At 53.5% G+C, this 24,195-nt stretch overlaps 4 protein-coding genes across 13 annotated transcripts; 1 reads left to right on the top strand and 3 right to left on the bottom strand.

Annotated features, from left to right (window-relative positions):
- Window positions 1–4,454, bottom strand: r3hcc1l (R3H domain and coiled-coil containing 1-like). Of its 3 annotated transcripts, none has more exons than XM_084685595.1 (7): window positions 4,366–4,454; window positions 3,508–3,996; window positions 2,818–3,002; window positions 2,656–2,726; window positions 2,381–2,476; window positions 1,992–2,132; window positions 1–1,060 (listed from the first exon to the last, which is right to left on the bottom strand). In XM_084685595.1, the coding sequence occupies exons 2-7, from the start codon at window positions 3,979–3,981 to the stop codon at window positions 1,008–1,010; spliced, it is 1,020 nt and encodes a 339-aa protein (XP_084541721.1). In that variant the 5' UTR covers window positions 3,982–3,996; window positions 4,366–4,454; the 3' UTR covers window positions 1–1,007. The 3 variants fall into 3 exon arrangements, with proteins under 3 accessions (XP_084541721.1, XP_084541720.1, XP_084541723.1); XM_084685594.1 differs by having other exon boundaries at window positions 4,317–4,440; XM_084685597.1 differs by having other exon boundaries at window positions 1–1,055; window positions 4,317–4,440.
- Window positions 3,929–11,546, top strand: crtac1a (cartilage acidic protein 1a). 6 transcript variants are annotated; one of them, XM_084685520.1, is made up of 14 exons: window positions 4,514–4,726; window positions 5,111–5,317; window positions 5,476–5,672; window positions 5,745–5,881; window positions 6,220–6,376; window positions 6,945–7,306; window positions 7,458–7,594; window positions 7,706–7,788; window positions 8,784–8,884; window positions 10,166–10,334; window positions 10,426–10,571; window positions 10,806–10,845; window positions 10,947–10,959; window positions 11,389–11,546. In XM_084685520.1, the coding sequence occupies exons 2-13, from the start codon at window positions 5,121–5,123 to the stop codon at window positions 10,952–10,954; spliced, it is 1,734 nt and encodes a 577-aa protein (XP_084541646.1). In that variant the 5' UTR covers window positions 4,514–4,726; window positions 5,111–5,120; the 3' UTR covers window positions 10,955–10,959; window positions 11,389–11,546. The 6 variants fall into 6 exon arrangements, with proteins under 6 accessions (XP_084541644.1, XP_084541646.1, XP_084541643.1 ...); XM_084685519.1 differs by having other exon boundaries at window positions 4,515–4,726; window positions 10,947–11,546; XM_084685521.1 differs by lacking the exons at window positions 10,947–10,959; window positions 11,389–11,546 and having other exon boundaries at window positions 4,517–4,726; window positions 6,945–7,079; window positions 7,170–7,306; window positions 10,806–10,940.
- A 9-nt stretch (window positions 11,547–11,555) lies between these two features.
- golga7ba (golgin A7 family, member Ba) lies at window positions 11,556–15,211 on the bottom strand. Its single transcript, XM_084685625.1, has 5 exons — window positions 15,119–15,211; window positions 13,801–13,926; window positions 13,409–13,561; window positions 13,002–13,103; window positions 11,556–12,910 (listed from the first exon to the last, which is right to left on the bottom strand). Exons 1-5 carry the CDS (start codon window positions 15,128–15,130, stop codon window positions 12,827–12,829), a joined length of 477 nt encoding a protein of 158 aa, XP_084541751.1. The 5' UTR covers window positions 15,131–15,211; the 3' UTR covers window positions 11,556–12,826.
- A 139-nt stretch (window positions 15,212–15,350) lies between these two features.
- On the bottom strand, window positions 15,351–23,872 carry zfyve27 (zinc finger, FYVE domain containing 27). Of its 3 annotated transcripts, XM_084685566.1 has the most exons (14): window positions 23,512–23,872; window positions 22,904–23,138; window positions 22,331–22,401; window positions 22,034–22,220; window positions 21,528–21,623; window positions 21,227–21,339; window positions 20,738–20,853; window positions 19,312–19,383; window positions 19,146–19,166; window positions 18,979–18,999; window positions 17,235–17,376; window positions 17,025–17,071; window positions 16,765–16,846; window positions 15,351–15,870 (listed from the first exon to the last, which is right to left on the bottom strand). In XM_084685566.1, exons 2-14 carry the CDS (start codon window positions 23,131–23,133, stop codon window positions 15,800–15,802), a joined length of 1,269 nt encoding a protein of 422 aa, XP_084541692.1. In that variant the 5' UTR covers window positions 23,134–23,138; window positions 23,512–23,872; the 3' UTR covers window positions 15,351–15,799. The 3 variants fall into 3 exon arrangements, with proteins under 3 accessions (XP_084541692.1, XP_084541693.1, XP_084541694.1); XM_084685567.1 differs by lacking the exon at window positions 18,979–18,999 and having other exon boundaries at window positions 23,512–23,868; XM_084685568.1 differs by lacking the exons at window positions 18,979–18,999; window positions 19,146–19,166 and having other exon boundaries at window positions 23,512–23,850.
- Window positions 23,873–24,195: the final 323 nt, after the last annotated feature.

The following is a 24,195-nucleotide window of genomic DNA, read 5'->3' as shown; positions in this document are numbered from 1 at the left end:
TTTGAGCTTAGGGAATTTAAAAACTTTATTAGGCAATAAAACATAAAAGGATAACAGAAATCCAGAGATTGTTATTAAAACACAATTACAATGAATGTTACAAAAAACTAGAAAAAGAAGGTGACTAATGTTAACTGAACAGCTAGTTTAGGGTTTCTTATTTGGTGTGTGGTGTAAGCGCATAGCTGGATCCTTCATCCAGACAACAAAGGACAAAAATTGAAGTGGGCAAAACCAGGGGAACTGCCATAAACCAGGGGAACTGCCGTAAACCAGGGGAACTGCCGTAAACCAGGGGAACTGCCATAAACCAGGGGAACTGCCGTAAAACTCCTACTCGAAGGGAAAGCACACTCAGCAGCAGGTTAGAGACAGCAGGTTTAGCACCATTACTCAGTTCATAGAACCCTGCTTCAGCTATGACGACAGAGGCAGGGAAACCAGGAAGAGGGGGTTTTCAGGAGATCGTTAAAAGTATTATGGTAAAAGGTTTGGCTGAGGCAAATCTGGGCCAATTAGAACAACACTCTGCAGAAACAGACACGGCCAGCTGCATAATATTATTTTTTTAATTAATCATCATAACATCATAATTAACCCTGCTTGGTTACAGGCCAGGTAAGAAAGAGAGAATGTCAATGTTATTAACATTAGAATGTGCTCAAATAAAAATGTCAAGGTGCTGGACCAGCCTGTTTCCCATGTCCAACACTAGTCTAGTGACCCGGGGCTGTCAAACTGAGATAAAGAGTCACATGGAGAGACACACACACACACACACACACACACACTCTTTGGACATACACCTCTGTCTGGGCTAATGCATGGTCCCTTCCCCACTAAGAACCCTGTGTAGAAGTGACACCGGCGCTGGTGACGCGGTGTCTTGCCGGGGTGAGGGGATGGAGGGTGACCCTCTGAAGGGGTGAGGGTAAGAGGGAGGCTCTAGTCCCTGGTGCAGGAGGAGGGGTGAGGGGAGGAGGGGTGAGGGGAGAAGGATGAGATCTTCAGTTACCCTCCCAGGCGTCATCCCTCTGTTTGGCTGCCAGACGCTTCTGTTCTGAAAGAAGAAAAAGAAGAAGATAGTTAGAATGTAGTTAGAGTGTAGAGGAGAGGAAGGGGGAGCAGAGAAAGAGAGGGAGGAGGATAGGAGGGAGGACAAACAGGCCGGGGGGGGGGGGAGAGAAAAGAGGAGAAAGACAGAAAGAGAGGGCTTAAAAGGAGAAAGAGAAGGAGGGGGAGTCAAAGAGAAGATAATGGGAGAGAGGGAGAGAGAGGGAGAAGGAGAGAGAGGCGGTATAGTTGGAGAGAGACCTCGGTTTCCCTGACTAACTGCCCAGGGAGTGGACCGGCACTTATGGCTTTTCGTCTGTCTGTCTGTCTGTCTGTTTGTGTGTGTGTGTCTGTCTGTGTCTATACTGTATATACTTATACATCCTCAGAGGGGAAATAACTATCTTGATTATAGACTGGAGCCATTCTGCCCGGCAACACAGGGAGAGGGAGGGAGGTTAGGGTAGAGAGGGAGACGGAGGTTAGGGGAGAGAGGGAGGTTAGGGAAGTGAGGGAGAGAGGTGGAGGGATGCAGGGGAGGGAGGAGGAATAGGAGAAGAGAAGAGCAGGGAGAGAGAGAGAAACAGGGGAAGAAAGGAGGGCAACTTTCTGCCAACTTTTCTTCTTTCTGCCGGGAAGCAGCAGTGGACCTGTTCTTGCAGACTGACCCCCTCTAGTGGTGGAAACACAGAACGCATCTTTAAGAGAGCAGGCTCGTCCGTGTGGGACCTACCCCTGGCCTCCTCCTGATTGGAGGAGGCTGTGGGACCTAACGCTAGCCTCCTCCTGATTGGAGAGGGTTTGGGACCTAACCCTAGCTTCCTCCTGATTGGAGGAAAGGGTTTGGGGACCCAACGCTAGCCTCCTCCTGATTGGAGGAGAGGTGTTGGACCTAACGCTAGCCTCCTCCTGATTGGAGGAGAGGGTTTGGGACCTACCCCTGGCCTCCTGCAGCTTCTTCTTCTCCGCTTCGCGACCCTCTTGGGTCTGGTTGCTCTTGACGCCCAGAGCACCAATCACCAGGCGGCGTGCCAGGGCCGCACTAGTTGGGGGGCGTTCCTTACTAGGGAGCAGGTAGTCTGACACACACACACACACACACCGCAGGGACACACACACACACACCGCAGGGACACACACACACACCGCAGGGAGACACACACACACCGCAGGGACACACACACACACACCGCAGGGACACACACACACACCGCAGGGAGACACACACACACACAAAGGAAACAAAGAAATGAATGAACAATAAAGAAAACACAAATAAATGGATGATGCAGGTGTGTGTGTGTATACATGTTTATGTGTGTGGTACCTGAGCAGCTGCGGGCCTTGGCTCTGGTAGTAACAGATGCCTTGGCGAGAGACCTGACCTTCAAAAGAGGGTGTTTAGTCCTGAGGGCCTCACGAGCTGGAAACACATACACACAGAAATACACACACACACACACACACACACACACACACATACATACAAATACACACACATAAATACATACAGCAAAATACACACACGCAGCTCATCTCTACATTGTTCATTACTAATGATGACAGTAACATGTCAATACTAATAATGAGTTAGTCACACACCTGTTACAGGATGGGAGAACAAGGCGAGGGCATGAGACTCATCGATCCACTGGATATCAAACCCTCTCTGTCTGCACACACACACACACACACACACACACAATGTGTAAGTCGATTGGAAACCCTGAATGACTGGTAGGACTGTGAGTAGAAAAATCTTACTGGTAGGCCTGGAAGGACTTGAGCAGATCCTCGGTCTTGAAGCCGGCGGGGAAGTCGTAGATCTCCACGATGTGAGCCAGCTCGTCCTCACTCAGGTCCACGTCTCCGTCCTGGTCGCCCTCTCCGCCTCGGTCAGCCCTGGCCTCCTGGGTGGACGCCTTCTTCCTGCCAGCACGCCCGGACAGCTGGGAGGAAGGAGGGGACGGAGGGGTTACTGAGGGAGGGTGGGGGGACGGAGGGGTTACTGAGGGAGGGTGGGGGGACGGAGGGGTTACTGAGGGAGGGTGGGGGGACGGATGGAGGGATGGAGGAGGGATGGAGACAGGTGAGAGGAGGAGGGATGGAGACAGGTGAGAGGAGGAGGGATGGAGACAGGTGAGAGGAGGAGGGATGTAGACAGGTGAGAGTAGGGGGGATGGAGGAGGGATGTAGACAGGTGAGAGTAGGGGGGATGGAGGAGGGATGTAGACAGGTGAGAGTAGGGGGGATGGAGGAGGGATGTAGACAGGTGAGAGTAAGGGGGATGTAGACAGGTGAGAGTAAGGGGGATGGAGGAGGGATTGAGACAAGTGAGAGTAGGAGGGATAAAGGGATGGAGGAGACGGGACAGATAACAGACTTACGGAAAGAGGAGAGTGAGGACAACAAAGAGAGAGGAGAGAGGGAGAAAGGTAAGGTGAACAGACTAACCTCTTCAACCACATGTGGTTCCAGACACTCTCCCTCATCGTTAAACAGGGTGTCCCAACTGTCCTCCTCCTCTTCCTCCTCCTCCTCTTCCTCCGCCAGGGCACCGTTACCTTGGTTACCCACCTCCAGATTGGAGGCCGCCTCTACATCTGCTCCCTCATTGGTTGTGGGAGGCTGACTGTCACCCTGAGGCCCCTCCCCTTCTGGTAACCTCTCCTCTGATTGGCTTTCACTTTCTGGGATCTTGCCCTCTTCTCCTCCTTTCCCAGCCTTGTCCTTCTTGTTCTTGGCGTTCTTACGGGCCTTGTCCGTGTACCGGGGCCTGGGCTTGGGTTTGGCTTCTCCCTGGGCTTGGGGCTTGTCTTTGGGGCCGCTCTGACCCGAGGCGCCCTGGCGGTTCTTCTCTGGCTTCTTGGAACGAGACGTGGGGGTCTGGCTCTGAACGCTGTCTCCCTCCGGCTGCGCACCCTCCATCTTACTGCGTGACTCCTACAGGAGGAGAGAAGAGGCAGGGAGGGGAAAACTGTGAGTTTTGTACAGTGTATAAAATCTAGTCAAAATAACTTTCAGGAATGTGCATGGACGTTTAACCAGGTAGCTGGTTCGCATCAAGTTAAAACGTGTGTTTTGAAATCTCTTTTTTACGAAACAGATCTTATCACAATCACTGCGGTTGCAAAGCTGTTAGCTGACGTTACCAGCTAGCTCGCTTGCTGCATCTAAATTGTTTGCAGCTTCGTCTCAATATATTTACACATGCATAAAGCGTATCGTACTACAGTTGTACTGCAATAAATGAAATTACTTACAATTGGTTTATTAAATGTTGATTTCACGTTTTTTCAGGCTATTTAGTACCTCGTTTCAGTTGTCGGCGAATTGTAGCGGAACGGATGTTTAGTTCTATCGTATTTTCGTCGCAGTCACTGTGACGCAATGTATAACAGGAGGTTCTGGGTATTGTAGTGCAAGAAGCCTACATGGGAACATCCGCAAAACAAGGATATGCACACGTTGTCGGTCATTGGTTGAGTTCCTTAATATTCAGTTAGCTCTCCGGTGATTGGAGAATTGCTTACACAAGACCTTGCATAAAGCAACATATAGAAGTTGTGTAAGGTAAACACAATATAAATGCAGCCGGATACGACACAGACCGCGTCTTCATCACAGCAGTGAAATTTCATTGCAGAAGCTGTTTTCCGGACACTGAGTACAGGTATGTTGCATGGATGAAGACGGGATTTTAGAATGTACGCTACCACAAAACATTATTGCCTTTCAATCCTGTACCATCATCCCTGTTGCCTCAAAATAAAGATAGTGTGCAGTTCGTGCACGTTATAGGCTACGTAACGTTGAATCATTTTAAAGTGCCGCAGTGTTGCCGAGTGTTGATGTTGGATTTCAGCCAACTGATTGATAACTGAAAATGATATTTTCATTCCTCCAATGAAAACCAATGTTTTATTTTGGCTGCATAGACTCAAAAATGTGTAGACTGAAAAGTAAATGTTTTTTTTTTCTTTCTACAAAGTTTATAGAGAAAACAAAAGTAGTCTATTAGTGGAGTTCCTCCATCTATCCTCTGTTTGTTCTGCAGGCTGTGAAGGATGTTCGGGTCCCTCTCCTGGCTCCTCCTCCTGGCCCTTAATGGGCGGGGCTTGGCCCAGGGTTCCGAGCCCATGTTCCAATCGGTGACGGGCACTGTCCTGCCCCCTGACAACCAGCACAACCCCACGCAGCTGAATTATGGGATGGCCGTAACCGACGTGGATGGAGACGGAGACCTTGAGGTGGTGGTGGCAGGGTGAGAGGGGAGGGAGGGAGGGAGGGAGGGAAAGAGAGAGAGAGAGAGAGAGAGAGAGAGGGGGAGAGGGGGAGAGAAGGAAGTAGGAATAGATGTTGTTGCTTATGTTACGTGTTCGTACCCCTGCTATAAGAGTCCTCTCATCCCACCTGCTCCAGCTACAACGGCCCTAACCTGGTCCTGAAGTACGACCGCCAGCTCAACCGGCTGGTGAACATCGCCGTGGACGACCGCGCCTCGCCGTTCTACGCTCTGCGGGACACCGGGGGCAACGCCATCGGGGTGACGGCATGCGACGTGGACGGGGACGGGAGAGAGGAGATCTACTTCCTCAACACCAACAATGCCTACTCTGGTAAACAACAACAACAACACCGTATTTGTTGTTTTTATATGTAGACGTTAACCTTTGACCTGTGACCGAAAGGTCAGGCCACCTACTCTGACAAACTGTTCAAGTTCCGGAACGGACGCTTCGAGGACCTGCTGAGTGATGACATCAACGTGCGCAGAGGTGTGGCCAGTCGGCTGGCAGGACGCTCAGTGGCTTGTGTTGACAGGAAGGTCAGTTCATTATCTCTCTCTGTCTCTCTCTCACTCTCTCTCTCACTTTCTCTCTCTGTCTCTCTCGCTCCGATCCCTCTTTCTGTCACTTTTTTTTGCGTGAAGTCTCTCGTAAGTTACATTTACATTTATGCATTTAGCAGACGCTTTCATCCAAAGCGACTTCCAAAGACTTAACTCGTAAAAAAAACGTAAAAACCAAAAAAACGTATTTACCCCCCTGTCTTCCCCTCATTCTCTTTCGTTCCTTTCCCCTTCCTCCTCCGCCCCCCCTCCCCTCTCCCTCCTTTCTTCCCCACCCTCCTTCCCCCTCCCTGTCTCCCTCCCCCGCCCCGCAGGGCACAGGGCATTATGCAGTCTACGTAGCTAACTACGCCAGGGGCAGTGTGGGCGCTCACGCCCTGATAGAGATGGACGTGGGCGCGAGCGACCCGGGCAAGGGCATCGTCGCCCTGTCTGACGTAGCCCTCACCGCAGGGGTCAACAAGCTCACAGGTCAGAGGTCAACCACAGACTACCGACAGAGGGAACAAGTAGAGAAGGGGAGAGGAGAGGAGAGGAGAGGAGAGGGGGGAGGGGAGGGGAGAGAGGAGGGGAGAGGAGAGGAGAGGAGAAGGGGGAGGGGAGGGGAGAGGGGGGAGGGGAAGGGAGAGGGGGGAGGGGAGAGGGGGGAGAGGAGAGGAGAGGAGAGGGGAGGGGAGAGAGGAGGGGAGAGGAGAGGAGAGGAGAAGGGGGAGGGGAGGGGAAGGGAGAGGGGGGGGGGAGAGGGGGGGAGAGGAGAGGAGAGGAGAGGGGAGGGGAGAGGAGAGGAGAGGAGAAGGGGGAGGGGAGGGGAGAGGGGGGGAGGGGAAGGGAGAGGGGGGAGGGGAGAGGGGGGGAGAGGAGAGGAGAGGGGAGGGGAGAGAGGAGGGGAGAGGAGAGGAGAGGAGAAGGGGGAGGGGAGGGGAGAGGGGGGAGGGGAAGGGAGAGGGGGGAGGGGAAGGGAGAGAGGGGGGAGGGGAGACAGGAGATTTGCGAGGGTGTGTGTTCATTTTTACAACTCTATTTGGTCTTCCGATGCAAGGTGGGCGAGGCGTTGTGGTTGGACCAATCTTGAGCCAGACGAGGTCTGATGTGTTCTGCGACAACGAGAACGGACCCAACTTCCTGTTCCAGAACATCGGAGATGGAACCTTCTCTAACGTGGCCCAACAGGCAGGTGTGTGTTTCTGTCTGACTGTGTGTGTCTGTGTGTCTGTGTGTGTGTGTGTGTGTGTGTATAGTAAACACGGTGTGTCGCCCCCTGCAGGTGTGGAGGACAGGTTCCAGCATGGTCGTGGCGTAGCGCTGGCCGACTTTAACGGAGACGGGAAGACCGACATCGTCTACGGCAACTGGAACGGACCGCACCGCCTCTACCTGCAGGACGGCAACCAGAAGTTCAGGGTGACAGAGGGGTGGAGGGAAAGATAGATAGGGAGAGATGGACAGGAAGTAAATTGTAGAAAAATATAGTGGACTAGAATATTGTTGATATTGCAACCTCCATTTGTGTGCGTGTGTACGTGTGTGTACATGTGTGTACGTGTGTGTTTAGAACATTGCTTCCAGTGCGTTTGCGTCCCCGTCTCCAGTCCGTACGGTGATCGCTGCTGACTTTGACAACGACAAGGAGCTGGAAGTCTTCTTCAACAACATCGCCTATAGGGGAGATTCTCCCAACCGCCTCTTCAGGTGTGTGTGTGTGTGTGTGTGTGTGTGTGTGTGTGTGTGTGTGTGTGTGTGTGTGTGTGTGTGGGGGGGTCTAAAGTGAGTGTGTGTTTGTGTGTGTGTATTCCTCTCCAGGGTGTCCAGGAGAGCAGATGCTGATCCTCTGATCCAGGAGCTGGATGTGGGAGAGGCTGCCGAACCCCAGGGAAGAGGCACAGGTGAGCTCACCTGTCTGTCTGTCTGTCTGTCTGTCTGCATCACCTGTCTGTCTGCATCACCTGTCTGTCTGCATCACCTGTCTGTCTGTCTGCATCACCTGTCTGTCTGCATCACCTGTCTGTCTGTCTGTCTGCATCACCTGTCTGTCTGTCTGTCTGCATCAACTGTCTGTCTTCATCAACTGTCTGTCTGCATCACCTGTCTGTCTGTCTGTCTGCATCACCTGTCTGTCTGCATCACCTGTCTGTCTTCATCACCTGTCTGTCTGCATCACCTGTCTGTCTGTCTGTCTACATCACATGTTGCATCACCTGTCTGTCTGCATCACCTGTCTGCATCACCTGTCTGTCTGTCTGTCTGCATCACCTGTCTGTCTGTCTACATCACGTGTCTGTCTGTCTGCATCACCTGTCTGTCTGTCTGCATCACCTGTCTGTCTGTCTACATCACATGTCTGCATCACCTGTCTGTCTGTCTGTCTGTCTGCATCACCTGTCTTTCTGTCTACATCACGTGTCTACATCACCTGTCTGTATGTCTGTCTGCATCGCCTGTCTGTCTGCATCACCTGTCTTTCTGTCTACATCACGTGTCTACATCGTCTGTCTGTCTGTCTGTCTGTCTACATCACCTGTCTGTATGTCTGTCTGCATCGCCTGTCTGTCTGTATGTCTGCATCGCCTGTCTGTCTGTATGTCTGTATCACCTGTCTGTCTGCATCACCTGTCTGTATGTCTGTCTGCATCACCTGTCTGCCTGTCTGTCTGCATCACCTGTCTGTCTGCATCACCTGTCTGTCTGCATCACATGTCTGTCTCACCTGTCCTGCATTGTTATCAATCCTACAGTCCCCCGTTAAACAGTAGGGTTGCAACCTGCCAGGTGATGGTACAGCGTTAGGGTTACTGTTACGTAATGGACAGGTGTAATGGACAGAAATCACCATGGTGACAGAAATACTGTGACCTAAACAGGCAGCTTGTTTGATTGACAGGTGCCACGGTAACAGACTTTGACGGAGACGGCCTGCTGGACTTGCTGGTGTCTCATGGGGAGTCTTCAGCTCAGCCCATCTCTGTGTTCAAGACCTCACAGGTGAGGAGGGGAGGGGAGGGGAGAGAGGGGAGGGGAGGGGAGGGGAGGAGGGGAGAGAGAGAAGAGGAGGGGAGGGGAGGGGAGGGGAGGGGAGGAGGGGAGAGAGAGAAGAGGAGGGGAGGGGAGGGGAGGGGAGGGGAGGGGAGAGAAGAGGAGGGGAGGGGAGGGGAGGGGAGAGAGAGAAGAGGAGGGGAGGGGAGGGGAGGGGAGAGAGAGAAAAGAGATGGGGAGGGGAGGGGAGGGGAGGGGAGAAAAGAGAAGAGGAGGGGAGGGGAGGGGAGAAAGAGAAGAGGAGGGGAGGGGAGGGGAGAAAGAGAAGAGGAGGGGAGGGGAGTGGAGAGAGGGAGGGGAGGGGAGGGGAGGGGAGGGGAGGGGAGGGGAGGGGAGGGGAGGGGAGGGGAGGGGAGGGGAGGGGAGGGGAGGGGAGGGGAGGGGAGGGGAGAGAGAGAGAAGAGGAGGGGAGAGAGAGAAGAGGAGGGGAGGAGAGTGGAGGGGAGGGGAGAGAGAGAAGAGGAGGGGAGGAGAGTGGAGGGGAGGGGAGAGAGAGAAGAGGAGGGGAGGAGAGAGAGAAGAGGAGGGGAGAGAAGAGGAGGGGAGGGGAGAGAGAGAAGAGGAGGGGAGGAGAGGGGAGAGAAGAGGAGGGGAGGGGAGGGGAGAGAGAGAAGAGGAGGGGAGGGGAGGGGAGAGAGAGAGGAGGGGTGGGGAGGGGAGAGAAGAGGAGGGGAGGGGAGGGGAGAGAGAGAAGAGGAGGGGAGGAGAGGGGAGAGAGAGAAGAGGAGGGGAGGGGAGAGAGAGAGAGAAGAGGAGGGGAGGGGAGAGAAGAGGATGGGAGGGGAGAGAGAGAGAGAAGAGGAGGGGAGAGAAGAGGAGGGGAGGGGAGGGGAGGGGAGGGGAGGAGGGGAGGGGAGGGGAGAGAGAGAAGAGGAGGGGAGGGGAGAGAGAGAGAGAAGAGGAGGGGAGGGGAGAGAGAGAGAGAAGAGGAGGGGAGGGGAGAGAAGAGGAGGGGAGGGGAGAGAAGAGGAGGGGAGGGGAGAGAAGAGGAGGGGAGAGAGAGAAGAGGAGGGGAGGGGAGAGAGAGAAGAGGAGGGGAGGGGAGAGAGAGAAGAGGAGGGGAGAGAGAGAAGAGGAGGGGAGGGGAGGGGAGAGAGAGAAGAAGAGGGGAGGGGATTCGAGGGGAGGGGAGGGGAGAGAGAGAAGAGGAGGGGAGGAGAGTGGAGGGAATCTGCCTCTGTACCTTCTCTGGTCAGTCTACTTTATTTTAACCCTGCTTCCCCTTCCCAGGGTTCGACAAATCACTGGCTCCGTGTGATCCCTCGTACCCAACATGGGGCCTTCGCACGCGGTGCCAAGGTTACAGTTTTCACCAATCAGAGCGGAGCCCTCACACGCATCATCGATGGCGGCTCCGGATACCTGTGTGAGATGGAGCCAGTCGCTCACTTCGGACTGGGTAACTTCCTGTCTACTTCCTACTTCCTGTTTGGGGCGGGACAGCGGTTCTTGATTTCTCATTTATATCCTCCGCTCCCATTGGCTCACAGGTCAGGATGAGGTCACCGTGGTGGAAGTCTACTGGCCAGACGGCAGTTCCATGACCCGTGCCCTGCAGCCTGGAGAGATTAACTCATTGGTCGAGGTCATCTACCCTAAGGAAGGGGAGGAGTCAGTGCTGGCCAATGACACAAAGGTACACACTGTGGACCAACATCATGAACTTTGACCCCAGGACATCTTCACAATAGCTGGGGCACAAGCACATGCACGCAATTTCTGCTGACGGGCAGAGCAAGCTGTCACAGCTATAAACAACATGAGCTATATAGTAACATGCGTTACTATAGTTACTTGATTAAACCATCACTAGTGTTCAGTTGTTCAAAATGGCGGCTGTGTGTTGACTTGGCCTCTCGTGTGTCTTCAGTGTGGAGACGGATACACAGTCAAGAACGGCCACTGTGCAGGTACTGGTACCCCCTATTGATACACAGTATTATGAAAAAAAGTACTGATACGTTTACGTCGTATATATTTAATTTTTTTTCCTCTCTCTCTCCTCTCCCAGTTGTCTGAGTACAAGGTGACTTAATCCAGGACGAGTTATTTTGGTGTACTTTTTTTAAAATTTTCTATACCCCCAGAGACCAACTAAAACCATGTAAAAGACAGGCTGGCAAGTTAGCTGAACTAACATCACATTGTTTATTTATAGTTGGCGTCAGAGATGGCAAAAGTACAAACATCCTTCACTCAAGTAGAAGTACAGATACTCATGTTTAAAAAGGCTCTGGTAAAAGTTGTGCTGATTTACACTTTTTCACTCAAGTTAAAGTAAAGAAGTGTGGGCTCTGACATATACTGGAGTCAAAAGTAGCCATGACCTCTTTTAGTGTCACACTGGTAACTGGACCTCACATCATATTAATACGTTAATACTAAATTGCCAGGAATCCTGATTGACACAGTAACTAAGTGTTTGTTGGTTTTTATTAGACAGTAACCGAGCATTTTTTTTTTTTTTCTACTCTGCGAGTGCTTTATCTTGTCTTTTAATGCCTTTATTTTCAGTTTTTCCCTTAGGTTTTGGTACTGAATGTTTACTTTTGTTGTTGTTGGGTTAAACACATCTCTAAATAAACCACATGAAACATGACACACAACATCAGCTGTGGTGATGAAAGCAGTGTTTATTGGATGTTCTCTATGGACACACACACACACACCCCACACACACCCACCTCCAGTCCACAGTAATAAATAACATGGAGCAATACAAAAAAAACACCTTCTCTAGGTAAGCACAGGTGTGTCTGGTCAGCTACAGGAGAGACTTCACATGGGGTGGAAAAGACCGACAGACGGCTTGGCAGTTAAAAACGGTTCTTCAGAACTTCTCTCCGGGTTCTATGGAGGTTCTCTCCAGGATCTATAGAGGTTCTTTTCATGTTCTACAGAGGTTCTCTCCGGGTTCTATCAAGTTCCTTTTTAGGTTCTAAAGAGGTTCTTTCCAGGGATCTAAAAAGGTTCTCGCGATGTTCTACTGAGGTTCCCTCCAGATTCTACACAGGTTATCTTCATGTTCGACAGAGGTTCTCTTCGTGTTTGTTTAACACAGGAAGAGAGGGCGTGACCAGAACGTCTCAGACAGGAACAGGAAGACAGGTGGAACAGGCTACACCTCAGAGACGTTCTGAATCAGAGAGGCTGACACGCACGAGGCTCAGACACCTGTGACAGCTTCCTTCTTCACGTTCCCCTTCCCTCTTGCTCATGAGGCTACGTCAGTCTGTGTGTCGCTGTGTTTTTGCATAATAGTTTGGATTGAGGCTCACAGGAATAAGAGTTGGTCCGGGAGGGGTACGGAACCGGAGGAGAACGTAAACAGCACGTTGTTTGGAGAGCGAGAAGGAACGGAAGAAAGAAAGAAAGAAAAGGGGAAATCATAGATGTGCTACAACAACAAGCATGGGCTTGATGAGCTCCATTCAGCAGTGAACAGCCACAGTGCCAGGCAGCCCATGGGAGTGGAGATCTATGTGTGGTCATGTTTGGTCGGTTCCTGCTACAGGTCGACCCCGCGTGGTCCAGCGGTGGGTCTAGGACCAGTCAGTCTGGTCTGGGACCAGTCAGTCTGGTCTGGGACCAGTCAGTCTGGTCTGGGACCAGTCAGTCTGGTCTAGGACCAGTCAGTCTGGTCTGGGACCAGTCAGTCTGGTCTGGGACCAGTCAGGGTTCGGCAGGGCAGCAGTCAGTGGTGGAGCAGCTATGTTGTGAAGTGGAGGGGGATGGAGGTATGTGCCCCACTGGGAGGTCCAGGGTGGAGGTGGAGGAGACAGCTCCAGGGTGGAGGTGGAGGAGACAGCTCCAGGGTGGAGGTGGAGGAGACAGCTCCAGGGTGGAGGTGGAGGAGACAGCTCCAGGGTGAAGGTGGAGGAGACAGCCCGGTCATCGAGCGCTGCTGCCGGACGTGGAGCTGCCGCCTGAGCTGCTGCCGCTGGAGCCTCGGTCCTCGTAGATGGAGATCTCGATCTGACCACGCCGGGTTAAGGAGCACACACAGGTGAGGTGAGACACACACACACACAGGTGAGGTGAGACACGTGGAGGTGTGAAAGGATACGACCCTCATGCCCCTCTCAATGGGGTCTGTGATGAGGAGCCCACGGGGGGCGTAGATCTTCTCATTCTGCTCCTGGATGTACCTGGCTATCTTCTTCAACACCTAGGGAGGGAGGGAGGGAGGGAGGGAGGGAGGGAGGGAGGGAGGGAGGGAGGGAGGGAGGGAGGGAGGGAGGGAGGGAGGGAGGGAGGGAGGGAGGGAGGGAGGGAGGGAGGGAGGGAGGGAGGGAGGGAGGGAGGGAGGGGGGGGGGGGAGGGAGGGGGGAGGGAGGGAGGGAGGGAGGGAGGGAGGGAGGGAGGGAGGGAGGGAGGGAGGGAGGGAGGGAGGGAGGGAGGGAGGGAGGGAGGCTGATAGAGATATGGTGCTATGATATAGATTGTGTGTGTGTATTGTGTGTGTGTGTGTACCTTCTCGTAACGGGTCTCCATGCAGAGGAAGATGACGTAGGCGGTGACGCAGGCCAGGCAGCCCTCCAGGTAGGACCGACCCCCCATCTTCTCAGCCTCAGCATAGTAGTTATTCAGCGTCTTCACTGTGTCCTCAAACAACGGCCGTTCGATCTGACACACACACACACACACACACACAGGGAAACATACACACACAGGGAAACACACACAGCAATCAGAGGGATATCCTGTCCTTCTGTTCTTCTCTTAACCCTCTTTCCCCCCTCCCTCCCCCCCCCTCCCCTCCCCCCTCCCTCCCTCCCCTCCCTCCCCTCCCCCCCTCCCTCCCTCCCTCCCCTCCCTCCCCTCCCTCCCTCCCCCCCTCCCTCCCTCCCTCCCTCCCTCCTCACCCTGGTATCCAGCTCAGGGGGGAACTTGGTCTGGAACCTGCAGGTGGTTCCTTCGCTGTAGTCTCTCTGGATGAACACCTTGTTGGCCAGAGAGGCACTGTGTCTTAACTCCTGGAGGTTGTGGAACTGCAGGACACACACACACAGGACACACACAGGGCACACACACACACACACAAAGAAGGGTTACCCTCGAGAAAAGAAAGACTATGAGAGAATGAAACATTTAGAAGTGGCTAAAAGTGAGGAGAAAAGTGAGACAGAGAGGTAGTCTCTCTCGCATCTCTTCCTTTTTCTTTCTGGTCACGTGTAAAAAAAGTTGCTGATGTTGTCTTTACAGACATACGGTGATAGAGGAGCAGTCAGCGATCGATCAGCCTCTTGTCTAGATAAGCCTGGGCTCACGCGACTGGGTAGGCTGTAGGTTGGAGACCAGCCCAGTCTCCGACACACGATCTCCTCTCTCTCTCTTTCTTTCTCTATCACTCTCTACCTCTCTGTGTGTTTGTGATACCCGGCGCGGGGAAGCACTAATGAAAGAGAGGGTACAACACCACAACTCAAATCAAAACAAATCAATCTCCGTTACAACAGTTCGCGAGAAGCTCGCTAGCAACTCGCCTACATGGCTTGGTTGCCAGTGTTTTCTTGACAAATTTAGAATTATTTTTTGTCCGTTTATGGGAGACTTTCTGAAATCGTTGTCGAGAAAGAGCGACAGCGTCACTACAATATGTCTGACGCCCGCACGCGCGACTGCTCTCCGTGGTGCTGAAATCTAGGAGCGTGCGGCAGCGGCTACATAGAACAAATGCTGGTCAACCACCGGATTAACAGCGGGTCCAGACAACCAAAACAAAAGAGATCAGCGTTTTGCAAAACGTTTAAACGTCGCGAGGCTTGGTTATTTGTCTGTGCGGTTCCAATGGTCTGGTGGTGTTACAGATGATCCACGCTAAATTAAAGCAAATACCGATACCCATAGTGATAACCTATCCAATGTTAGCTTGACTAGATTTGAATCAACATAGTTTCTCCCACTGTGAATTGATGTTGACTGAGATTTTTCGCGTTTTAGCGTGTATTTTAAGGCGGCCGTTGTTAAATCGAAATTTAATATTAACGCTTATTTCTTAACGGTTTTCTGTCTGCCCTTAGCTAACCCTCAACTACACTCCTACCATGCAGACAAACTGAACCGGAACACCTCGGGAACAAGATCCATTCCGCACTTGGGTTGTATACCGTTAAAACGCTCCAACAGAGACTCCCGCACAGGAACACTGAATGACCGTTTATGAAAAGACGGTTTTCTCACCTCTGTCGCCATGTTGCCATCCAACGACGGTGGTGGACGTGTCCCGGGGATGAACCGCTCTTCGTGGGACGGCGCTGGGACGTGAGGCTGGGAGGGACGGCGGAGGGGAGAGGAGGGGGAGGGGTGGAAAACACCTCACAGGAAGGGGAGGGTTGTGGGCGTGGTTTAAGTAGGAGTTTAGCTGATCCTAAAGATGTAAAATCCCTTCCACAAAAGGACATGACCGATATCATAGACTTAAATCAACACGTTATTTATTGAGTCAATGATAGATTTACGTGTCCATTTTCCAGGCAAAATATACAGTCAACTGTTCATAAAGCAGGTAGAAAATATGCTTTTTATGGAATGCTGGCAGGTGGGAGGGGGTATTAAATATAAATATATTAGCTACATTAATATATCTTTACAGTAACACATTTCAAATAATAAATCATGATAAAAGCAACAGCAGTATCTACATTCGCGTTGGCATATTTAAAATCCACCCATGTAATGTTTCCATCTGTGGTTTGGTTGCCGTGGGAGACCGGTGGCCATATTCCGGTGTCAGAGGTCAACCTCTTATCATAACAAGGCCCTCGGTTCAACAGTTTGTAAGAAGTTGGGAAAGCAGGTAAAAAGCTAACAACACGCGCACTGGTCGTCATCCAATCACGAGCGGAGGGAGGTCTTGCTCTCTCACACTAACTTGCTAAGGGCAGAGTTGCAGGCGGCACACACAAACACCGTCTCTCTCTGAGCCTCAGGAGCTGGGAGGAGGAGGGAGGGATGGGGGAGGAAGGAGGAAGGGATGGGGGAGGAGGAGGGAGGGAGAGATGGGAGAGGAGGAGGAAGGGATGGGGGAGGAGGAGGGAGGGATGGGGGAGGAGGAGGGAGGGAGAGATGGGAGAGGAGGAGGAAGGGATGGGGGAGGAGGAGGGAGGGAGAGATGGGAGAGGAGGAGGAAGGGATGGGGGAGGAGGAGGGAGGGAGAGATGGGGGAGGAAGGAGGAAGGGAAGTGGAAGGAGAGAGAGAAACAGAGAACACAATTACCAACATATCAATACTGATCTTCTATACTGACACCACAGACCACCCTATTCCCCTCCCTCTCCCTTCCCCCCTCTCCCTCTCTTCTCCTCCCCTCCTCCCTCTACCCTCCCTCCCCTCTCCTCCCTCCCCCTCTCTCCCCCCCCCCCTCTTCTACTTCCCCCTCTCTCTCCTTCCCCCTCTCTCTCCTTCCTCCCCCTCCTCCTCTCTCCCTCCCCCTCCTCCTCTCTCCCTCTCCCTCTCCTCTCTCCTCTCTCCCTCCCCCTCTCCTCTCCTCTCCTCCCTCTACCCTCCCCCCCTCCCCCTCTCTCTTTCCTACCTCCCCCTCTTTCTCCTCCCTCCCCCTCTCTCCCCTCTCCTCCCTCCCCCTCTCCTCCCTCCCCCTCCTCACTCCCTCTCTCTCCCTCCCCCTCCTCTCTCTCCCTCTCTCTCCTCCCTCCCTCCCCCTCTCCTCCCTCCCCCTCTCCTCCCTCCCCCTCTCCTCCCTCCCCCTGTCTCTCCTCCCTCCCTCTCCTCCCTCCCTCTCCTCCCTCCCTCTCCTCCCTCCCTCTCCTCCCTCCCTCTCCTCCCTTCCCCTCTCCTCCCTTCCCCTCTCCTCCTCCCTCCCCCTCACCTGTAGCTCCCATGCTTGACTTCAGCACCTTGTAGGAGCAGCACCGTGAACAAAAGCTGTTGCCACAGTTACTGCAGCTCCTCTGTAACACACACACACACATGACGACGTTAGGACAGTTCAACCAGCTGAGGCAGTGAATGTCTGGTGTATGTAGCAGTGAAGGTCTGGTGTGCAGCGGATGTCAGGATGGACAGGCAGGGAGAGGAGGAAGGGTGGTTGTTCAGTGTGTGTGTGTGTGTGTGTGTGTCAGGACTTACTCTCTTCTTCAGAACGGAGAATACTGCAGTACAGCTGGAACAGCTCCCTGAGAGAGAGAGAGAGAGAGAGAGAAGGAGAGAGAGAGAGAGAGAGAGAGAGACAGAGAGACAGAGAGACAGAGAGACAGAGAGAGAGAGAGAGAGAGAGTATCTGTCAGGATATGTAATTACAGGAAGTGCATCAGGGTATGTGGCGAGGGCGTGGCCTACCCGTGGCGGTGGTGGGGTAGCGCTTGCGTAGTTTCTCCGTCAGCTTGGACACCTTGCTCCTGATTGGCTCGTTACGACTCAGCAGGCCGTTGTCAGAGATGGTGTCGTAGTCCGGCGTTCCCATGGGAATGTCATCATCCTCCTGGATGGATGAGAGAGAGGAAGAGACAGAGACAGAGAGAGAGACAGAGAGAGAGACAGAGAGAGAGACAGAGAGAGAGGGGTAAAAGAGGAAGAGAGAAGTTCATATCAACAGTGGAAGGGTTGTGGTTGGGGTCAGCGCTCCAGCACCAAGCCTCCACTGGGAGGAGCCGCCTGCACCTCCTCCCTCCCACCAGCAGAGGAGCCAGAGGAACACTATAACCACCTGGTCCAACAACAACCACATGCTCATGCAGACCGCACGCAGACACCACACAGACCACAAACAGACTGTAGACAGACCAGACAGACTGTGGACAGACTGCAGACAGACTGTGGACAGACTACAGACAGACTGTAGCAGACCACAGGCAGACTGTAGACAGACCGCAGACAGACCATAGGCAGACTGTAGACAGACCGCAGACAGACTGTAGACAGACAGACTGCAGACAGACTGTAGACAGACTACAGACAGACTGTGGACAGACTGTAGACAGACTACAGACAGACTGTGGACAGACTGTAGACAGACTGTAGACAGACCACAGACACTGTAGACAGACCGCAGACAGACTGTGGACAGACCACAGACTGTGGACAGACCACAGACAGACTGTGGACAGACTGTAGAAAGACCAGACAGACCACAGACACTGTAGACAGACCACAGACAGACTGTGGACTTTGCAGATGTCTTTGAAGGATGTTCTCTTAATGTTCCTTGAGTGAATCTCAGGTCTAACCAAGCAGGCCCTGAGAAGGAAGTCACCACTCTACACCCTGCAGGTCACCTGGCCTGGCCTGAAGAGGTCAAAGGTCAGGCCTACCACCACTTCCTGTGACACCACTTCCTGCGACACCCAAAAGGAGAGAGGGATGAAAGAAAGAGATAAAAAAGAGAGTGCGAGAGAGAGAGAGAGAGAGAGAGAGAGAGAGAGACAGACCCTCTAGTCCACCTTGTGTGACACTTCGGGGGCGGGGCACCTTATTGGCCGACAACAGTCGCCTTGGCAACCGTTTCCAAATCATGTCATACAGCATACCAGCAACAGGAGAAACCTGTGTTCATAGGACAGTCGGCCTGTCAATCAATTGTGCAGAGAGTGGCTGTACACACACAGATACACACCAAAACTTCCACACACGCTACACGCACACACATGCTACACACACAGACAGGACAGTGATATGTTTCACATGCCAATCCTGTACATGCAGAGTGAAAGACACAAACCAAGGATGGAGGAGGGATGGAGAGAGGGAAGGATGGAGGAGGGATGGAGAGAGGGAAAGATGGAGGAGGGATGGAGGAGGGAAGGATGGAGGAGGGATGGAGAGAGGGAAGGATGGAGGAGGGATGGAGGAGGGAAGGATGGAGAGAGGGAAGGATGGAGGAGGGAAGGATGGAGGAGGGATGGAGAGCGGGAAGGATGGAGGAGGGAAGGATGGAGGAGGGATGGAGAGAGGGAAGGATGGAGGAGGGATGAAGAGAGGGAAGGATGAGGGGGGATGGAGAGAGGGAAGGATGGAGGAGGGAATGATGGAGGAGGGATGTAGAGAGAGAGGGGTAGAAGGAGGAAGGGCAAGGTCATTCACTTACCACTGAGGTCAAGGGTGTCTCCTTATTAGGGAGCATAGCAACACACAAGAGAGGTGTCATACACTGCACTAGGATAACACACACACACACACCCAGCTCACTGGAAGTTTTAACTGACGTCTCTTCTCCTGTAGTACCACACTCCTACCTGTAGGGGCATAACTCACCTGCAAAATGACTGGGGGCTCCTGAGATGCAGGCCAGAGTAAACAGAACAGGAAGTCAGGAATCAACACAGGAAGCAGCTGTCACTCGGGGACACACAACAACAGCAGAAGAAGAAGAAGGAGGAGGAAGGGAGGCGGAGATGCAGTAAAATGAACTCCTTTTTACCTCGATGGCATCTTTGAACTCGTCATCAGGCTCCGCCTCCTCTGCCTCCTCCACACTACCAGGTGAGAGGTCCTACACGCACACACACACACACACACACACGCACGCACACACACACACACACGCACACCCATACAATATTAAACACGTAGGGTTAGACTACAAAGACTGAGAAGCTTAACGGGAGAACTGATTTAATGTACCAATACCTCCCTCTCTCCCCCTTTCTATTTATCTACCTCCTCCCTACCTCTTCTCCTCTGCCCCCCTCCTCCCTACCTCTTCTCCTCTGCCCCCCTCCTCCCTACCTCTTCTCCTCTGCCCCCCTCCTCCCTACCTCTTCTCCTCTGCCCCCCTCCTCCCTGCCTCTTCTCCTCTGCCCCCCTCCTCCCTGCCTCTTCCCCTCTGCCCCCCTCTTCCCTACCTCTTCCCCTCTGCCCCCCTCCTCCCTGCCTCTTCTCCTCTGCCCCCCTCCTCCCTGCCTCTTCTCCTCTGCCCCCCTCCTCCCTGCCTCTTCCCCTCTACCCCCCTCCTCCCTGCCTCTTCTCCTCTGCCCCCCTCCTCCCTACCTCTTCCCCTCTGCCCCCCTCTTCCCTACCTCTTCCCCTCTGCCCCCCTCTTCCCTACCTCTTCCCCTCTGCCCCCCTCTTCCCTACCTCTTCCCCTCTGCCCCCCTCCTCCCTGCCTCTTCTCCTCTGCCCCCCTCCTCCCTGCCTCTTCTCCTCTGCCCCCCTCCTCCCTGCCTCTTCCCCTCTACCCCCCTCCTCCCTGCCTCTTCCCCTCTGCCCCCCTCCTCCCTGCCTCTTCCCCTCTACCCCCCTCCTCCTTGCCTCTTCCCCTCTGCCCCCCTCCTCCCTGCCTCTTCTCCTCTGCCCCCCTCCTCCCTGCCTCTTCCACTCTGCCCCCCTCCTCCTCTGCCCCCCTCCTCCCTGCCTCTTCCCCTCTGCCCCCCTCCTCCCTGCCTCTTCTCCTCTGCCCCCCTCCTCCCTGCCTCTTCCCCTCTGCCCCCCTCCTCCTCTGCCCCCCTCCTCCCTGCCTCTTCTCCTTTGCCCCCCTCCTCCCTGCCTCTTCTCCTCTGCCCCCCTCCTCCTCTGCCCCCCTCCTCCCTGCCTCTTCCCCTCTGCCCCCCTCCTCCTCTGCCCCCCTCCACCTCTGCCCCCCTCCTCCCTGCCTCTTCCCCTCTGCCCCCCTCCTCCTCTGCCCCCCTTCTCCTCTGCCCCCCTCCTCCTCTGCCCCCCTCCTCCTCTGCCCCCCTCCTCCCTGCCTCTTCTCCTCTGCCCCCCTCCTCCTCTGCCCCCCTCCTCCCTGCCTCTTCCCCTCTGCCCCCCTCCTCCTCTGCCCCCCTCCTCCTCTGCCCCCCTCCTCCTCTGCCCCCCTCCTCCCTGCCTCTTCCCCCTGCCCCCTCCCCCCCTGCCTCCCTCCTCACCTCCAGGCTGGTGGGGGTGGGGGTGCGGTCCACACCTCCACAGTGGGGCTCAGTCTCCCTCCCCTCAGCAGAGCAGCCTGGACCTGGCTGGAAGCCCTCCCTCAGCTCACACACCACTGGACACACACATTCATATACACACACACACATTCATATACACACACACACATTCTCACACACACACACACATTCTCACACACACACACAAACACACATTCATATACACACACACACATTCTCACACATACACACACACACATTCATATACACACACACACATTCATATACACACACACACATTCTCACACACACACAAACACACATTCATATACACACACACACATTCTCACACATACACAAACACACATTCATATACACACACACACACATGAACGTACATTTACATAGAATCATGTGCATGTGGGGTGACCAGAAATATGCTGTCGCCATCCATGGAAGTGTGCGAGATGTGTGTGTGTGTGTGTTAACCTCTGAGGAAGTGTGTGTTGAGCAGGAAGAGGCAGCTGTTGAGACAGGCCAGAACCCAGCCCAGAGGAACACTGTAGAGGAGACAGAGAGCTGCGAGCACAGCTCCGTAGAACCTGACACACACACACGTATACACATATACACACACACGTATACACATATACACACGTATACAGACGCACACACACACGGAGAGTAACCATCAATCTTCATGTACGCACAAACACCTCTTAAGAAGAAACCTGACGAGTATATTTGAAAAAATCAAGGTAAAAGCTGAATCAATGTGGCTGACACACACCTAGAGGACAGTGTATGACTGTCCCAGAACAGGACTTTGTAAACAGACTCAGCTGCCTGGCAGGATTGAGACATCATGTCATCCAGCTGCTTCAACCTGAAGGAAGACACACACATTAAAGGTAATCAGTAAGATGCAAACACACTCTCCCCCTCTCTCTCTCTCTCTCTCTCTCTCTCTCTCTCTCTCTCTCTCTCTCTCTCTCTCTCTCTCTCTCTCTCTCTCTCTCTCTCTCTCTCTCTCTCTCTCTCTCGACCTCCAGGATGGCCCTCCCCCTCCCCTCCCCTCCCCTCCCCTCCCCTCCCCTCCCCTCCCCTCCCCTCCCCTCCCCTCCCCTCCCCTCCCCTCCCCTCCCCCTCCCCTCCCCCTCCCCCTCCCTCTCTCCCTCCCTCCCTCCCTCCCTCCCTCCCTCCCTCCCTCCCTCCCTCCCTCCCTCCCTCCCTCCCTCCCTCCTCTCCCTCCCTCCCTCCCTCCCTCCTCTCCCTCCCTCTCCCTCTTCCTCTTACAGGCCCTTGACCTCCAGGATGGCGTCCTGTCTGCTGAGGTGGACAGTCTGCAGGTCTCTACGATGCACTGCGTGGCTCCGCCTCCTGCGCAGCTCCTCCTCCGAAGCCCCGCCCCCACACCGGTCCTGCAGGTAGCCGAGCGCCGCCGGCGCCAACACACACAGCACACACACAGAGAACCACCCCACTGGAGGGGGGGGAAGAGGTTAGAGGTCAGTATAGGTTGTCAGATTGCTTCTGAGGTTTGGTGTGTGTAGTGTGTACGTGTGTGTGTGTGTGTGTGTGTGTAGTGCTCACCTTCGTTCAGAGTGAGAAAGAGGATGTTGAGGAGCAGCCACACCAGCAGAGAACACAGAGGCATCTTCCATCTGGGGGGTAGACAGAGAGAGAGGGAGGGGGGAGGATGGAGGGTAGACAGAGAGAGAGGGAGGGGGGAGGATGGAGGGTAGACAGAGAGAGAGGGGGGGGGGAGGATGGAGGGTAGACAGAGAGAGAGGGAGGTGGGGGGAGGATGGAGGGTAGACAGAGAGAGAGGGGGGGGGGGGAGGATGGAGGGTAGACAGAGAGAGAGGGAGGGGGGGACAGAGAGAGGGAGGGGGGGAGACAGAGAGAGAGGGAGGGGGGGAGACAGAGAGAGAGAGGGAGGGGGGGAGACAGAGAGAGAGGGAGGGGGGAGACAGAGAGAGGGGTAGGGGGGGAGGATGAAGGGTAGACAGAGAGAGAGGGAGAGGGGGGGAGAATGGAGGGTAGACAGAGAGAGGGAGAAAATGGGGAGTTAGAAAGACAAAATATGTCTGCTTTATTCTTTCAAATAGACAATATTTATAAAACACATGCATGCACACACACACACACTTGGACCTCCCTCACCCTAACAGGAAACGTGCCAGCTCCAGCCCGTCTGTGATTGGCTCCAGGAAGATGGTCATCCTCTTGTAGGACACCACCATACTTAAGAGGTCAAAGGTCGGGGAGGAGCGCGGGCTGCCCAGCTCCGAGGGGTCGGGGGACCTGGGGGGCCGAGGGGGAGGCAGCTGGGGAGTCAGCTCTCCCCCGCCACCTTGGGGGAGGTCTGGAGACACCCCTGCACCAGACTGCATCCCACCTGAAGGAGGGAGGGAGGTTTAACCCAAACCTGTCCACCCAACTGTACACTTCCTCCCCCTTCCTCTATCTATGCAACCTTTCCTCTTTCTCTCTCCCTCCTCTTTCTGGAATCACCGGTGGTGTGAAACTGAACAGAGTCAAAAGCTAAAAAAGCTGCTATCTTTAAACACAATTTAAATTGAAAATGACTAGCTTATAGCATCGATGCAGCTTGAACAACAGCAAAGCAGAGCTGCTGGCAAGCTAGCTAGCAAGTAGCTGTAGCTAGCTACTTGCTAGCTACAATCAAACAAACAAACACATATTGCAGTAAAACATTAGCTACAGGTGTTAAGAAATAGTCATGGTTACACAGTCTAATGTTAACCTACTGTCAAGTAACACGGTTGAAAATGAAAACCGTCTTGTGAATCCAAATGAATGTCGCCTGTCAGAAAGACGCTATCATGATCTGTCTGGCTACGGAAGCAACGCAACGCACTCCTGTTTGTAAGGGCAAGGTTTACAATTTGAAACCACTTCTTTGAAATCCAATGACTATTGCTAAGGGTTCGTATTTCGATAACGTTGTTTTTAGGGTAAATCGAAGTATCAAGCGTATTTGTTTTTTTAAATTGAGTTGGTGGCGGTGCATCTGCTTCCGCATTCACAATGTGAGCCCCGCTAGAAGATTTCAGATATCTACGCTTAGGCTTTCTGCGGCAAGAGATGGCAGATCTCTCTATCCACTAAATTGACCATTAGCTTTTGAGAGAGTCAGATCTTTCCTCAAATTATATGATCACACGAAAGAACAAAACGAACTAATTTAAAGTGCCGTTTCAAAGCTTCTCAATTGCCCTTTTGTAACCCCGTGGGTATAATATACAAAGGATAGCTACTATGGTAGGCCAATGTAATGTGTTCGTCAATTTATCGGAGGGAGGGAGGGAGGGAGGTGGCTTCTTACTGAGGTCAAGGTGAAAACAATGTAAATCTTAAATCTAATTTCATTGAACTGCACAGTAATCAATGGAATTAAAACACAATTATCTGACTCTATGTGGTCCCAACTC

Source organism: Hypomesus nipponensis, chromosome 21 (assembly GCF_054491055.1).
Source record: "Hypomesus nipponensis isolate SF chromosome 21, ASM5449105v1, whole genome shotgun sequence".
NCBI classification, from domain to species: Eukaryota; Metazoa; Chordata; class Actinopteri; order Osmeriformes; family Osmeridae; genus Hypomesus; species Hypomesus nipponensis.
This window is presented reverse-complemented; position numbering and strand designations above follow the sequence as displayed.

Coding starts and splice junctions, on each gene's coding strand:
- r3hcc1l (XM_084685595.1), bottom strand. CDS start 3,981: ATGGAGGGTGCGCAGCCGGAGGGAGACAGCGTTCAGAGCCAGACCCCC. Junction 3,003..3,507: donor AACCACATGTGGTTGAAGAG/GTTAGTCTGTTC, acceptor CCTTCCTCCCAG/CTGTCCGGGCGTGCTGGCAG. Junction 1,061..1,991: donor GAAGCTGCAGGAGGCCAGGG/GTAGGTCCCAAA, acceptor TTCTTCTTTCAG/AACAGAAGCGTCTGGCAGCC.
- crtac1a (XM_084685518.1), top strand. CDS start 5,121: ATGTTCGGGTCCCTCTCCTGGCTCCTCCTCCTGGCCCTTAATGGGCGG. Junction 5,882..6,219: donor TGGCTTGTGTTGACAGGAAG/GTCAGTTCATTA, acceptor CCCGCCCCGCAG/GGCACAGGGCATTATGCAGT. Junction 10,572..10,805: donor TGCTGGCCAATGACACAAAG/GTACACACTGTG, acceptor GTGTGTCTTCAG/TGTGGAGACGGATACACAGT.
- golga7ba (XM_084685625.1), bottom strand. Junction 13,104..13,408: donor TGGAGACCCGTTACGAGAAG/GTACACACACAC, acceptor CTCCCTCCCTAG/GTGTTGAAGAAGATAGCCAG. Junction 12,911..13,001: donor TTGAGAGGGGCATGAGGGTC/GTATCCTTTCAC, acceptor CGGCGTGGTCAG/ATCGAGATCTCCATCTACGA.
- zfyve27 (XM_084685566.1), bottom strand. CDS start 23,133: ATGCAGTCTGGTGCAGGGGTGTCTCCAGACCTCCCCCAAGGTGGCGGG. Junction 22,221..22,330: donor CTTTCTCACTCTGAACGAAG/GTGAGCACTACA, acceptor CCCCCCCTCCAG/TGGGGTGGTTCTCTGTGTGT. Junction 19,384..20,737: donor CCACCCCCACCAGCCTGGAG/GTGAGGAGGGAG, acceptor GTGTGCGTGTAG/GACCTCTCACCTGGTAGTGT.